At 36.4% G+C, this 14494-nt stretch overlaps 1 protein-coding gene and 1 long non-coding RNA gene across 6 annotated transcripts in view; one reads left to right on the forward strand and one right to left on the reverse strand.

The window, feature by feature from the left end:
• UNC13B (unc-13 homolog B) overlaps positions 1-14494 on the forward strand; it is a 239625-nt gene that overhangs the window by 79537 nt on the left and 145594 nt on the right. For all 5 annotated transcript variants that reach the window (XM_082401357.1, XM_082401353.1, XM_082401355.1 and 2 more), the window contains exons 6-7: positions 2497-2570; positions 8108-8165. In XM_082401357.1, coding sequence (XP_082257483.1) covers positions 2497-2570; positions 8108-8165 — 132 coding nt within the window. The remainder of the gene's footprint in view (positions 1-2496; positions 2571-8107; positions 8166-14494) is intronic.
• LOC309633148 overlaps positions 8180-14494 on the reverse strand; it is a 108415-nt gene continuing 102100 nt past the window's right edge. Inside the window, exon 3 of the long non-coding RNA XR_014247347.1 lies at positions 8180-14435. This is a non-coding gene — a long non-coding RNA (uncharacterized lncRNA). The remainder of the gene's footprint in view (positions 14436-14494) is intronic.

The raw sequence follows: 14494 nt of genomic DNA on the forward strand, positions 1-14494 counted from the left end.
GACCCTATTTCTGTTTTGTAAATAGGTTCATTTGTACCATTTTTTTTTTAGATTCCACATATAAGTGATATCATATATTTGTCTTTCTCTGTCTGACTTAACTTCACTCAGTATGACAATCTCTAGGTCCATCCATTTTGCTGCAAATGGCATTATTTCATTCTTTTTTATGGCTGAGTAATATTCCATTGTATATATGTACCACATCTTCTTTATCCATTCACCTGTCGATGGACATTTAGGTTGCTTCCATGTCCTTGCTATTGTAAATAGTGCTGCAATGAACATTGGGGTGCATATATCTTTTTGAATTATGGTTTTCTCCAGGTATATGCCCGGGAGTGGGATTGCTGGATCATATGGTAGCTCTATTTTTAGTTTTTTAAGGAACCTCTATACTGTTCTCCATACTGGCTGTACAAAGTTACTTTCCCACCAACAGTGTAGGAGGGTTCCCTTTTCTCCACACCCTCTCCAGCATTTATTGTTTGTAGATTTCTTAATGATGGCCATTCTGACTGGTGTGAGGTGATACCTCATTGTGGTTTTGATTTGCATTTCTCTAATAATTAGCGATGTTGAGCATCTTTTCATGTGCCTCTTGGCCATCTGTATGTCTTCTTTGGAGAAATGTCTATTTAGATCTTCTGCCCATTTTTTGATCGGGTTGTTTGTTTTTTGATATTGAGCTGCATGAGCTGTTGGTGTATTTTGGAGATTAATCCCTTTTTGTTCACTTCATTTGCAAATATTTTCTCCCATTCTGTGGGTTGTCTTATCATTTTGTTTATGGTTTCCTTTGCTGTGAGAGCTTTTAAGTTTCATTAGGTCCCTTTTGTTTATTTTTGTTTTTATTTTCATTACTCTAGGAGGTGGATCAAAAAAGATCTTGCTGTGATTTATGTCAGAGAGTGTTCTGCCTATGTTTTCTCTCTCTCTTTTTTTAAAAAAATTTATTTTTTTTTAAAATAAGATTTTATTTATTTTTGAATTTTTAATTGAAGTGTAGTTGATCCACTGTGTTGTGTCAGTTTCAGGTGTATAGCAAAGTGATCCAGTTATAATACATACACATCTGTTTTTTTTCAAATTCTTTTCCCTCATAGGTTACTACAAAATATTGAGTATAGTTCCCTGTGCTATACAGCAGGTCCCCGTTTTCTGTTTATATTTAGTAGTGCCAGCACCATTTCTTTTTTTTTTTTAATAAATTTACTTATTTATTTATTTATTTTTGGCTGCATTGGGTCTTCGTTGCTGCGCACGGGCTTTCTCTAGTTGTGGCGAGTGGAGGCTACTCCTCGTTGTGGTGCACGGGCTTCTCGTTGTGGTGGCTTCTCGTGTTGTGGAGCATGGGCTTTAGGCGCACGGGCTTCAGTAGTTGTGGCATGTGGGCTCAGTAGTTGTGGCTCACGGGCTCTAGAGTGCAGGCTCAGTAGTTGTGGCACACGGGCTTAGTTGCTCCGTGGCATGTGAGATCTTCCCAGACCAGGGCTTGAACCAGTGTCCCCTGCGTTGGCAGGTGGATTCTTAACCACTGCGTCACCAGGGAAGTCCCAGCACCATTTCTTGAAAGGACGCTTTTCCCCATTGAATGTTCTTGGTACCCTTGAAAAAAATCATTTGATCATATATGTAAGGCCTTATTTCTGGGCTCTCTAGTCTCTTTTATTGGTCTATATGTCTGTCTTTATGTCAGTAGCATACCGTTTTGATTTACTATAGCTTTTTAAAAAAATTTATTTTATTTATTTATTTTTGGCTGCTTTGGTTCTTTGTTGCCATGCGTGGCTTTCTCTAGTTGCGGCAAGCAGGGGCTATTCTTTGGTGTGGTGTGTGGGCTTCTCATTGCTGTGGCTTCTATTGTTGCGGAGCACGGGCTCTAGGCACGTGGGCTTCAGTAGTTGTGGCACGTGGGCTCAGTAGTTGTGGCTCGCGGGCTCTAGAGCTCAAGCTCAGTAGTAGTGGCACATGGGCTTAGTTGCTCCATGGCATGTGGGATCTTCCTGGGCCAGGGCTCGAACCTGTGTTCCCTGCATTGGCAGGCAGATTCTTAACCACTGTGCCACCAGGGAAGCCCTACTATAGCTTTTTAGTAGGTTTTGAAATAAGGAAGTATGAGTCCTCCAGCTTTGTTCTTCCTTTTCAAGAATATTTTGGGTATTTGGGGTCTGTTGAGATTCCATTTGGATAGGGTTTTATATTTCTGTAAAAAAAAAATTGGGATTTTAATAGCAACTGTGTTGGATCTTTCAGTCACTTTAGGAGGTATTGACATCTTAACAATATTAAATCTTCTTATCCATTGGGAATAATAATATATTATTTTGGTTTTTGTGAAGATTCAAGATAATGTTCATGGCAAGAACCAAGCCATCAGTAAAATTAGTCCATCACCACCACCCTTCTAACTTAGATTGTTTGATTGAATAAAGTATTATCAACCTATGATAAAATTATTAACCTGGTAATGTGGTTTCTTCTTTTTTGTGATAGATATCCCAGAGGAGGAAGCCAGATATTGGACCTACAAATTGGAGCAAATCAATGCCTTGGGAACTGACAATGAGGTAGGAACTGTTTTTTACAATGTAAAGAGTGTCTTTATAGGACACTTTAAGGGAGCGACCCAGGAACATGTTGAAGAATGACAGAATTTAAACTGCATTAAAGAAAAAAGGTAGCTAGAAGATTGCCTATTATTAGAAAGATCTATCTGCTTTTTCTTTTCTTCCCATTGTCCCCCAGAAGTGGCTGAATTGGCACTAGTCTGGCTCTAGACTGTTGGGGAGCAAGCTTATACTAGGGAATCTGTCCTCTTGTTACACAGATGAGCAGAAGCCTTTTTTTTCTGCTTATTCCCAGATTTTTGGATATGTATCCTTATTGTGTGCTCTTTTTAGGAATGTTTAGACTATTGCATTGCTTAGTCCCGCTGTCCTAACTTATTTCCAGAGATGAGTTTTGTGCACAGAATAGAACACAATCAGCTCACCCTGGGCCAGCAAGAATGGGGAATGTTTTTGTTGGTGGTGGTGGAGGGAAAAGATAAGTTTTCTTACTTTAGGGCATGTTGGGCTATTAGAAAATTTGTCTGGTAGGCAACCTGTTAGGAAACGTCTGGTAAGCAACGTCATGAGAGAATCTGAAGCTCAGGGTATGATGAGGTCGGGCATAGAGTTTGGATTTATCAACATATTTGTAGCAATTAAAGTCATAGGAATAGAAGAGCTCACTCAGGTAAAGTATGTAGAAAGAGTATTGAAGAACAGGGACAAAACCTTGGGAAACATCAAAGGTAGAATCCTGAGAAACAAAAGAGACTGAGGAAGAGCTGCCTGAAAGAGAGAGTAGGAGAACCAGAAAAAAGTTTATGGAACAAAGGGAAAAAAAAGTTTTGAGGCAGAAATTCTTGACAGTGTGAAATATTACCGAGAGCAAAGAAGATGAGTGATGAAGTGGAGCCATTGGATTTGTCAATTAATGATCAATATCCACAGGTTAGTACAGGAAGCCAAAATGCAGTGATTTGATGAGTGTGTTAGTTTCTCAGGGCTGCCAAAACAAAGTACCACATACTGGTGGCTTGCAGCAACAGAAATTTATTCTCTCACAGTTCTGGTGGCTAAAATTCTGACATCAGGTGTTGGCGGGATCAGTTCCTTCTGGAGGTTTTGAGGAAGAAGCTGTCCCATGCCTTTCTTCTACTTTCTGGTGCTTCCTAGCAGTCTTTGCTGTTCCTTGGCTTATAGACACATTATTTCAGTCTCTGTCTCCACTATCACATGCCTTCCTGGGTTGTGTCTGGCTATCCTCACGATACGTTCTCATCTCTTTTTGTGTCTGTGTTCAAATTTCCATTGATTTTTGTGGGGGCACCAGTCATTGGATTATAACTCGATTACATCTGCAGAGACTCTATTTCCAGATAAGGTCACATTCATAGGTACTGGGGATTAGGACTTCACAACATATCTTTTTATTTTTTTTTTGTAGGCAGATTATGTCTTGCCTCACTTTTAGTGATGTTAAAATTACACAGTGGACTCAACTTGGTGTCAGCCTATTTCATCCATTTTAAAGTGATCCTACCAGCCTTTTGCCTAATGGTTTTAGCAGCAAATAATAATCATTATTTTATTAGGGTTGCACAATGATGATTTTCTAATTATATCATCTCTTCAACATTTATTATCTATGATTTGTCTGCCTCATCAGCTATTTGGTTCACTTGAAATAAAGTCCGTGCAAGAAAAACATTCTCTTTAGCAATTTTCAAAATAATGAGCTGTTGCATAAGCAGCTTCTCAAGGTGACCAGTGAGTTGTTTTCTTTTTTTTAGTGGCATATTATTATCAATTTATGAATTTTGATATATTTGTGTTTCAATCCATTGCAATCTTTATTCTTTTTGATGCTAAACTTGTCTCATCTTTGGTTAGTGGGAGCGTCTTCCTTTCTTTTTTCTATTTTTATCATGAAAAAATTTTAAACAAATATAAAAGTTGAAGGACTAGTAAAATGAAACCTGTACACTTATCTCCAAGATTCAGTGATTATCAAAATTTGGTCATACTCGCTGCAAAACCATTTTAAAAACACAATGTAGAATCTTATCTTTTTTTTTTCTGATGGTGTGCAACAGTTCCCATCCACAGCAGCCTCTTGGGTCAAGACTGGCCTAGGGATCTACCACTTGACAGAGTGGAAATGTATCACTATTTATTACTTTTCCTACTCATGGAAAATTAGGTTTTCACTATTATAAATGCATGCTTCAGTGAACATCTCTGACCCTGTTTCTCTCTGCTTATGTATGGGAGATTCTCTGGCTATATACCTGGAAATAGAATTGCTTTGTTGTGGAATGTGCTCTGTGTAACGTTACTAGATGTTGCTAAGTTGTTCTCTAAAATAATTATACCAATTTATATTCCAGTTTTTCTGCTGCTCTGTATCCTTACTGATACTTGTTATTGCCAGATTTAAAATTTGTGCTAATCTAATGAGTTTAGAGCTTTATCATTTAAATTTGCATTTGTCCGTTTATTGGTGACATTCATTTAGTCATTTATTCACCAGATAACTTATTGAGCACTATGTACCAGGCCCTGTCGTAGGTGCTTGGTATACATCAGAAGTTAAAACAAAGATCAACGTCCTCTTGGATCAAATAGGAGGAGACAGACAATAAGCAGGAAACGTAATAAATATAGTTAAGCATCAAAAGTTGAGAAGTCTTATAGGAGGAAAACCTATTGTCTCCATGCAGTTTTTACACTTCTTTTGTTAGGTTTATTCCTAATCATTGTGAATGGTATATTTAAAAATTACACTTTCTAATAGGTCATTGCTATCTATATAAGGCAATGCTGCTCATTTTTTTTTTTTTTTAGTATTGATCTTATTCACCAACTCTTATTAATTCTACTAGTTTAGAGATTCCTTTGGGTTTTTTAGTTTTTGCATCTTTGAATAATAAGTTTTTATCTCTTTTCAATCCTTATGTCTTATATTTTAAGTGAAATTTTTACATATGTTTTTATTAACAGACTTAAATATTAAGCAGTTTGTAGAGAGGGCTTCCATATCACATCTTACCCGCCCCCTCCCTCTAGTTTTCCTTATTATTAACATTTTACATTAGTATGGTACATTTATTACAATTAATGAGCCAATATTGATATATTATTATTAACTAAAGGTTAATATTTTATATTTCTATTTATTTTGTTTTATTAAATAAAAATCCTTAGTTTTTTTTCAAATTTCCTTAGTTTTTATTTCATGCGTTTTTTTGGTTCCATTACCCCATAAAGGACACTGGGTTACATTTAGTTGTAATATCTCCTTAGGCTTCTCTTGGCTGTAATATTTTCTCAGACTTTCCTTGTTTTTGGTGACCCCTTATTTTTAAAAATTCATTGTGTAACATCCTGTGTAATTTTTAATGGTGAAAGTGGGGAAGCCTTGTCTTTTTCCTGACTATAAGGGGAATGCTTCATACATCTTGAAGTATGATATTTGCTGTAGATTTTGATAGGTACGCTTTATCAGATTAAGGAAATTCCATTTTCTTTGTGATTTTCTAAGATATTTTGTCATGAAAAAGTAAGGGATTTTATCAAGATCTTATCTGCATTGTTCGATCACAAAGTTTTTCTCCTTTAGTCTGTTTGTGTGGTGAATTGCATGAATAGATTTTCAGATATTGAACTGTCCTTTCATTTAAAGTCCTTCTGGTCATGATACATGAAAATTTATATGCCAGCATTCATACATATGCGTACATATTCACACAGAAATATAAAGACTTATTTATGATAAATAAATGTCATATGATTTGGTTTGGTAATCTAGGATTTTTGCATCTGTATTCATAAATGAGATTGGCCTATAATTTTCCTTACTTGTACTACTTTTATTTTCTTGTACATAAGGTATTATGGATTTTTTTCCTTAGCTCTCTTAATATTATTAATTAGGCTCTAGCTGGTCTTCAGCTTTCTGCTTTGGACCTGAAAGAGATTCATTAAATATGTCTGCTGGAAATATCTACTCTCATCTATTAAGTCTGAATTCTTCTAGTTTAATGCTTAAAGTTTTATGATTTCGTCACTGTTGTGCCTGTGTACTGCCTATAAAAATCACCATTATTTATAATAGTTATTATAACCAAGTCCCTTTGTTACTTTGGAGTGGGTTGTTTAGCCTTTAAGAAGTTTTGAACTTTTTTATGATTGACAGTTTTACTAATACTATTATATTGTTTAAACTGTGCTTGACTTCTGATCCTTCCCCTAAAGGAAATAGTAATAGCACTGTCTACCTCTGATATTTGTATTGTAGTTTGTTTCTTGTAAAGTACTTTATATACAAAAGTATATTTATATACAAAAAGTGTTTTGTATTTTGTATCCAACCACTTGAAATGCCCTTCACCACTAACACTCATGTGTAAACCGCCATCAACTTTCATCTGGATAATTGCAATAATTAGTCTTATTTCCCCTCTGGTTGCCTACAGTTCTTCTCACACAGAAGCCAGAGTGATTTTTAAAGTATAATGAAGTCATATCCCTCTGGTGTTTAAAACTTTACATACCTTCTCAATAGACTACAGTAAAATCTAAACTCTTTACCATGATTACAAACTCTATTCCCCCAGTGCTTGGAACAAGGCCTTGCACATAATAGGCACTCAAGAAATATCTGTTGAATGAATGACTCCTTCAGTGTTAGAGAAGCTCTGTCTTGCCCAGAATCTTACAGTTTATTAATAAATGGCAGAGTCAGGATGAAAACTCATATTTGCAACTTATATTTGCAAGTTGCTAGACCAAGTTATGTTTTCCCAATCCTCCAATGGGCTCTGAACCAAACCATTTTTTCTTCCAGACTCTGTGTACCTGTGTTAATTTGTTTATACCTTTTTCTTTTTGTTTTGCCTTTCCAAATCTTGTCCATCTTCAAGACTTGAACTTAATTTGGCTCCCTTTTATTGAACTTTCTTTTCATGGCTTCAGTACTCTGTTTTTTGGTGGTGATAGTGGTGGGTTGTGTTGGGGAGGTTAGAGTATAACTGGGAAGGGGATACTCGTAAATACCAGATGTTGTATTACATGCTTACGTAAGTAATTTCACTTCCCACGTGACCTTGTGAGGGAGGAAGCCTCATCTTTTTAAAGATGGAGAAAACTCAAGTCTCAGAGAGGTTTTCAGTTCCATCACCCAAATGGGGAAATCTATATATTATTTGAGTTTTCTAAGTCCTCTGAGCTTCTAAGGCTAAGCCTTCTACAGCTGCCTGGTAGAGCTGGAATGGTGCCCAGGTGCCCTTGGTCAGAACAGCCTTCCTGCTATCCTGCTTTAGCCTGTTACATTGGGCCAATGCCATATCTGATAGTCTGGGCTGTATGTCAGGATCACACAGGGAAATCAGCAGGATGATCTGTTTCTGTTTGATAAGAAATTTGACTCCAGTCAAATGCTAAACCTTTTTATAGGTAGCTATAGTTTTTTTGTTGTTGTTTTGTTTTGTTTTTCTCCTTCTTTACTTGGGCCTCTTACCATGTTTGTTTTTTTTTTTTCTCCTTTCTGCCTCTAGTATTCTAGTCAAGAAGAAAGCCAGAGGAAACCATTGCCTACTGCTGCCGCCCAGTGTTGTAAGTGAGAAACTTGTCTTTGAATCTCTTCTTAATCACAACTTTCTGTCAGTTCTCCAAATGTGGCTTATTTTGAGTTGGGGAGGTTGGAGATGTGGTATGTATAAACAGGAGATATTCCAGAAATATACCTTATTCAGGCCCACACTGCCAATGGCTATCTGTCCTTTAGCTTTAAGAAGAGATCTTTTGGTTTTGTGTGGCTGTAGGTAGGGCAGTGGTACTCTTTTTTTCTCCATTTGCCCGCTTTTACCCCTGGAGGAATGATTTCTCCCATTCTGTCCCCATTTATCTGTTATTATCCTTTAAGACTCAGTTTAAATGTTACCCCCTCTGGGAAATCTTCATGCTGTTTCCTCCTTCTCCACAGTCTAGCTTAGATCTTTCCTCTGCTTCCATAGTATCCTGTACATACATCCATCATATAACCTATCATATATTATAATCTATGTATATTTCTTTGACAAGAAAGCAAAATTTTTAAAGGTATAGAATCTTCCATTTGTATTCCTAGTATCTGGCTCAATACCTGATTCATAGTATAGTAAGCCTCAGTAAAGTTTGATAAACGATTAACTGAGTGAGAGAACTTGTCATTTCTTCTGAGATTAACTTATCCAGACCACACAAATTCCTTCTTGAAATGAGCCGTGCATTGTTGGTATATTGGTATCTTCTCAGCTTCTCTCAGAACAGCTTGAAGAGATACCGAAGGACTGACTTGAAATCAGTTCTCTTTCACTTTTTCAACCTATGGGGGTGGGTGTGCATATGTTGTGTTTCTTTTGTTTTGCTATAGTGTTTCTGAATCAATGCCAAACTTTTAGTAACTGCAGGTTGATAGTGGTGGTGATAGTGGTAGTAGTTATTGTAGTAATACTAGTAATAATAAGAACCACAGCAGCTAACGTATTTTGAGGTTTTATCGTATGCCAGATGCTGCTGTAAGAGCTAAAATATACTAACTTATTTAATCTTCACAACAACCCTAAGACATAGATTTTACTGTTTTCCTCATTTTTAAGATGAGGGAACTGAGATTGAGTTATTTGCCACAGATCACATAGGTAGTAAGTGGTGAAGTAAATATTCAGATATAGACAATCTGACTCTATAGCCCATGCATTGAACCACTATGTTATACTATTTCCTTCATATTGTTTCTGAAAAGGAAAACCTCCATTCATGGTTTATAAATCCACTGGATGCCTTCCATTCTATTGGCTACTTACTTTCCTGATAAAAGTAAGACCACTGGCAGAGGTCAATACTTTTTCTTTATTTAAAGAAAACCTATTTTTCATATGACTTATTACTTTTGTTTTTGCCATTTAGAAACTAGGATTTATCAAATATTTAGGGTCATGGGAGACCACAAGAATCTGAATTGAAGACCAAGTTGTGAATTAAAGTCTATAGGTCATTTCCAAAACTCATTGCAATGAGCTAATTTTGAGTTCTTAATCTTTTAAATCTTTTTCCAGGACTGCTAATGAGACCTGAAATAGAACGATTGAGATTTCTCTTGCCATTCCTTCCTGGGTCCATTTGATGAAATGCAGTTCACGTGATTAAAGAGCAAATGCCTAGAGGGCAGGAGGAAATAAGAGGCTATAATAATCAGCAACTTTATTAATTCTTTTACATTTTTTATATGTTTACCAGCTAATTTGTTTTTATATGCATAGACTGTTCCTGTCTTTTGACTACTCCCTAATATATATATGTATTTTTTTTACCATTTTTTTTAATAGATCTTTATTGGACTATAATTGCTTCACAATACCATGTTAGCTTCTGTTGCACAACAAAGTGAATCAGCCATATGCATACACATGTCCCCATATCCCCTCCCTCTTGAGCCTCCCTCCCACCCTCCCTATCCCACCCCTCTAGGTGGTCACAAAGCACCGAGCTGATCTCCCTGTGCAATGCAGCTGCTTCCCACTAGTTATCTATTTTACATTTGGTAGTGTATATATGTCAATGCTACTCTCTCACTTCGTCCCAGCTTCTCCTTCCCCACCGTGTCCTCAAGTCCGTTCTCTATGGCTGCGTCTTTATTCCTGTCCTGCCCCTAGGTTCATCAGAACCATTTTTCAAAAAAGATCTTGCTGTGGTTTATGTCAAAGAGTGTTTTTCCTATGTTTTCCTCTAAAAGTTTTATACTGTCTGGTCTTACATTTAAGTCTTTAATCCATTTGGAGTTTATTTTTGTGTATGGTGTTAGGTAGTGTTCTAATTTCATTCTTTTACGTGTAGCTGTCCAGTTTTCCCAGCACCAGTTATTGAAGAGGCTGTCTTTTCTCCATTGTATGTTCTTGCCTCCTTTGTTGTAAATTGGGTGCCCATTATGTGTGTGGGTTTGTCTCTGGGCTTTCTATCCTGTTCCATTGAGCTATATTTCTGTTTTTGTGCCAGTACCATACTGTCTTGATTACTGTAGCTTTGTGGTATAGTTTGAAGTTGGGGAGCCTGATTCCTCCAACTCCGTTTTTCTTTCTCAAGATTGCTTTGGCTATTTGGGGTCTTTCATGTTTCCATACGAACTGTAAGATTTTTTGTTCTAATTCTGTGAAGAATGCCGTTGGTAGTTTGATAGGGATTGCATTGAATCTGTAGATTGCTTTGGATAGTATAGTCATTTTCACAATATTGATTCTTCCAATCAAAGACATGGTCTATTTCTCCACCTGTTTATGTCATCTTTGATCTCTTTCATCAGTGTTTTATAGTTTTCTGAGTACAAGTCTTTTGCCTCCTTAGGCAGGTTTATTCCTAGGTATTTTATTCTTTTTGTTGCAGTGGTAAATGGGAGTGTTTCCTTAATTTCTCTTTCTGATTTTTTGTTGTTGGTGTATAGGAATGCCAGAGATTTCTGTGCATTAATTTTGTATCCTGCAACCTTACCAAATCCACTGATTAGTTCTAGTAGTTTTCTGGTGGCATCTTTAGGATTTTCTATGTATAGTATCATGTCATCGGCAAATAGTGACAGTTTTACTTCTTCTTTTCCAGTTTGTATTCCTTTTATTTCTTTTTCTTCTCTGATTGCTGTGGCTAGGACTTCCAAAACTATGTTGAATAAGAGTGGTGAGAGTGGACATCCTTGTCTTGTTCCTGATCCTAGTGGAAATGCTTTCAGCTTTTCACCATTGAGTATGATGCTTGCTGTGGGTTTGTCATATTTGGCCTTTGTTATGTTGAGGTAGGTTCCCTCTATGCCCATTTTCTGGAGAGTTTTTATCATAAGTAGGTATTGAATTTTGTCAAAAGCTTTTTCTGCATCTATTGAGATGATCATATGGTTTTTATTCCTTAATTTGTTAATGTGGTGTAGCACATTGATTGATTTGCATATATCGAAGAACCCTTGCATCCCTGGGATAAATCCCACTTGATCATGGTGTATGATCCTTTTAATGTGCTGTTCGATTCTGTTTGCTAGTATTTTGTTCAGGATGTTTACATCTATGTTCATCAGTGATATTGGTCTATAATTTTCTTTTTTTGTGATACCTTTTTTCTGGTTTTGGTATCAGGATGATGGTGACTTCATAGAGTGAATTTGGGAGTGTTTCTCCCTCTGCAGTTTTTTGGAAGAGTTTGAGAAGTATCGGTGTTAGCTCTTCTCTAAATGTCTGATAGAATTCACCTGTGAAGCCATCTGGTCCTGGACTTTTGTTTGTTGGAAGATTTTTAATTACAGTTTCAATTTCATTGCTTGTGATAGGTTTGTTTATATTTTCTAATTCCTCCTGGTTCAGTCTTGGAAAATTGTACCTTTCCAAGAATTTGTCCATTTCTTCATGGTTGTCCATTTTATTGGCATACAGTTGTTTGTAGTAGTCTTTTATAATCCTTTGTATTTCTGCAGTGTCAGTTGTGATTTCTCCTCTTTCATTTCTAATTTTATTGATTTGCGTCCTCTCCTTTTTTTTCTTGGTGAGTCTGGCTCAGTGTTTATCAATTTTGTTTATCTTCTCAAAGAACCAGGTTTTAGTTTTATTGATCTTTGCTATTGTTTTCTTCGTTTCTATTTCATTTATTTCTGCTCTGATCTTTATGATTTCTTTCCTTCTACTGACTTTGGGTTTTCTTTGTTCTTCTTCCTCTAGTTGTTTTAAGTGTAGGTTTAGATTGTTTGAGATTTTTCTTGTTTCTTGAGGTGAGATTGAATTGCTATAAACTTCCCTCTTAGAACTGCTTTTGCTTGGTCTCATAGGTTTTGAGTCATTGTGTCTTCGTTGTCATTTGTTTCTATGTATTTTTTTTATTTCTTTGATTTCTTCAGTGATCTCTTGGTTATTTAGTAGTGCACTGTTTAACCTCCATGTATTTGTGTTTTCTGCAGTTTTTTTCCTGTAATTGATTTCCAGTCTCATAGCGTTGTGGTCAGAAAAGATGCTTGATACGATTTCAATTTTCTTAAATTTTCCAAGGGTTGATTTGTGACCCAAGATGTGATCTGTCCTGGGGAATGTTCCATGTGCATTTGAGAAGAAAGTGTATTCTGACACTTTTGGGTGGAATGTTCTATAAATATCAATTAGATCTGTCTGGTCTATTGTGTCATTTAAAGCCTGTTTTTCCTTATATATTTTCTGTTTGGATGATCTGTCCATTGGTGTAACTGGGGTGTTAAAGTCCCCTACTGTTATTGTGTTACTGTCGATTTCTCCTTTCATGGTTGTTAGCATTTGCCTTATGTATTGAGGTGCTCCTATGTTGGGTGCATAAACATTTATAATTGTTATATCTTCTTCTTGGATTGATCCTTTAATCATTATGTAGTGTCCCTCCTTATCTCTTGTAACAGTCTTTATTTTAAAGTCTATTTTATCTGATACAAGAATTGCTACTCCAGCATTTTTTGATTTCCATTTGCATGGAGTGTCTTTTTCCATCCCGTCACTTTCAGTCTATATGTTTCCCTAGGTCTGAAGTGGGTCTCTTGTAGACAGCATATATATGGGTCTTGTTTTTGTATCCATTCAGCCAGTCTGTGTCTTTTGTTTGGGGCATTTAATCCATTTACATTCAAGGTTATTATTGATATGTATATTCTTATTACCACTTTCTTAATTGTTTTGGGTTTGTTTTTGTAGGTCTTTTTCTTCTCTTGTGTTTCCTGCTTAGAGAAGTTTCTTTAGCATTTGTTGTAAAGCTGGTTTGGTGGTGCTGAATTCTCTTAGCTTTTGTTTGTGTGAAAAGCTTTTGACTTCTCCATCGAATCTGAATGAGATCCTTGCTGGGTAGAGTAATCTTGGTTGTAGGTTATTCTCTTTCATCACTTTAAATATATCCTGCCACTCCCTTCTGGCCTGCAGAGTTTCCACTGAAAAATCAGCTGATAACCTTATGGGGATTCCTTTGTATGTTATTTTTTGTTTTTCCCTTGCTGCTTTTAATATATTTTCTTTGAATTTAATTTTTGTTAGTTTGATTAATATGTGTCTTGGTGTGTTTTTCCTAGGGTTTATCCTGTATGGGACTCTCTGTCCTTCCCGGACTTGGGTGACTATTTCCTTTCCCATGTTAAGGAAGTTTTCCACTATAATGTCTTCAAATATTTTCTCCGACCCTTTCTTTTTCTCTTCTTCTTCTGGGACCCCTATAATTCGAATGTTGGTGCATTTAGTGTTGTCCCAGAGGTCTCTGAGATTGTCTTCAATTCTTTTCATTCTTTTTTCTCTATTCTGCTCCTCGGCAGTTATTTCCACTGTTTTGTCTTCCAGCTCACATATTTGTTCTTCTGCCTCCGTTATTCTGTTATTGATTCCTTCTAGGGTATTTTTCATTTCAGGTATTGTGTTGTTCATCTCTGTTTGTTTGTTCTTTAGTTCTTCTAGATCTTTGTTAAACATTTCTTGTATTTTCTCAATCCATGCTTCCATTCTTTTTCCGAGATTCTGGATCATCTTTACTATCATTACTCTGAATTCTTTTTCAGGTAGATTGCCTATTTCCTCTTCATTTATTTGGTCTTGTAGGTTTTTACCTTGCTCCTTCATCTGTGACATTTTTTTGCTGTCTCATTTTTTTTTTTTTTTTATGAGCTGGATTGTGTTCCTGTTTTACTGGTTGTTTGGCCTGAGGCTTCCAACACTGGAGTTTGTAGGCTGTTGGGTAGAGCTGGGTCTTTGTGCTGAGATGAGGAACTCTGTGAGACCTCACTCCAATGAATATTCCCTGGAGTCTGAGGTTCTCTGTTAGTCCAGTGGTTCGGACTTGGAGCTCCCACTGCAGGAACTTCTGCCTGACCCTGAGCTGGCAAAAAAAAAAAAAGAGAACAATAACAAAGTAAAAAATAAAATTAGACTAGGAAA

Source organism: Balaenoptera borealis (assembly GCF_965194805.1).
Source record: "Balaenoptera borealis genome assembly, chromosome: 8".
NCBI lineage: Eukaryota > Metazoa > Chordata > Mammalia > Artiodactyla > Balaenopteridae > Balaenoptera > Balaenoptera borealis.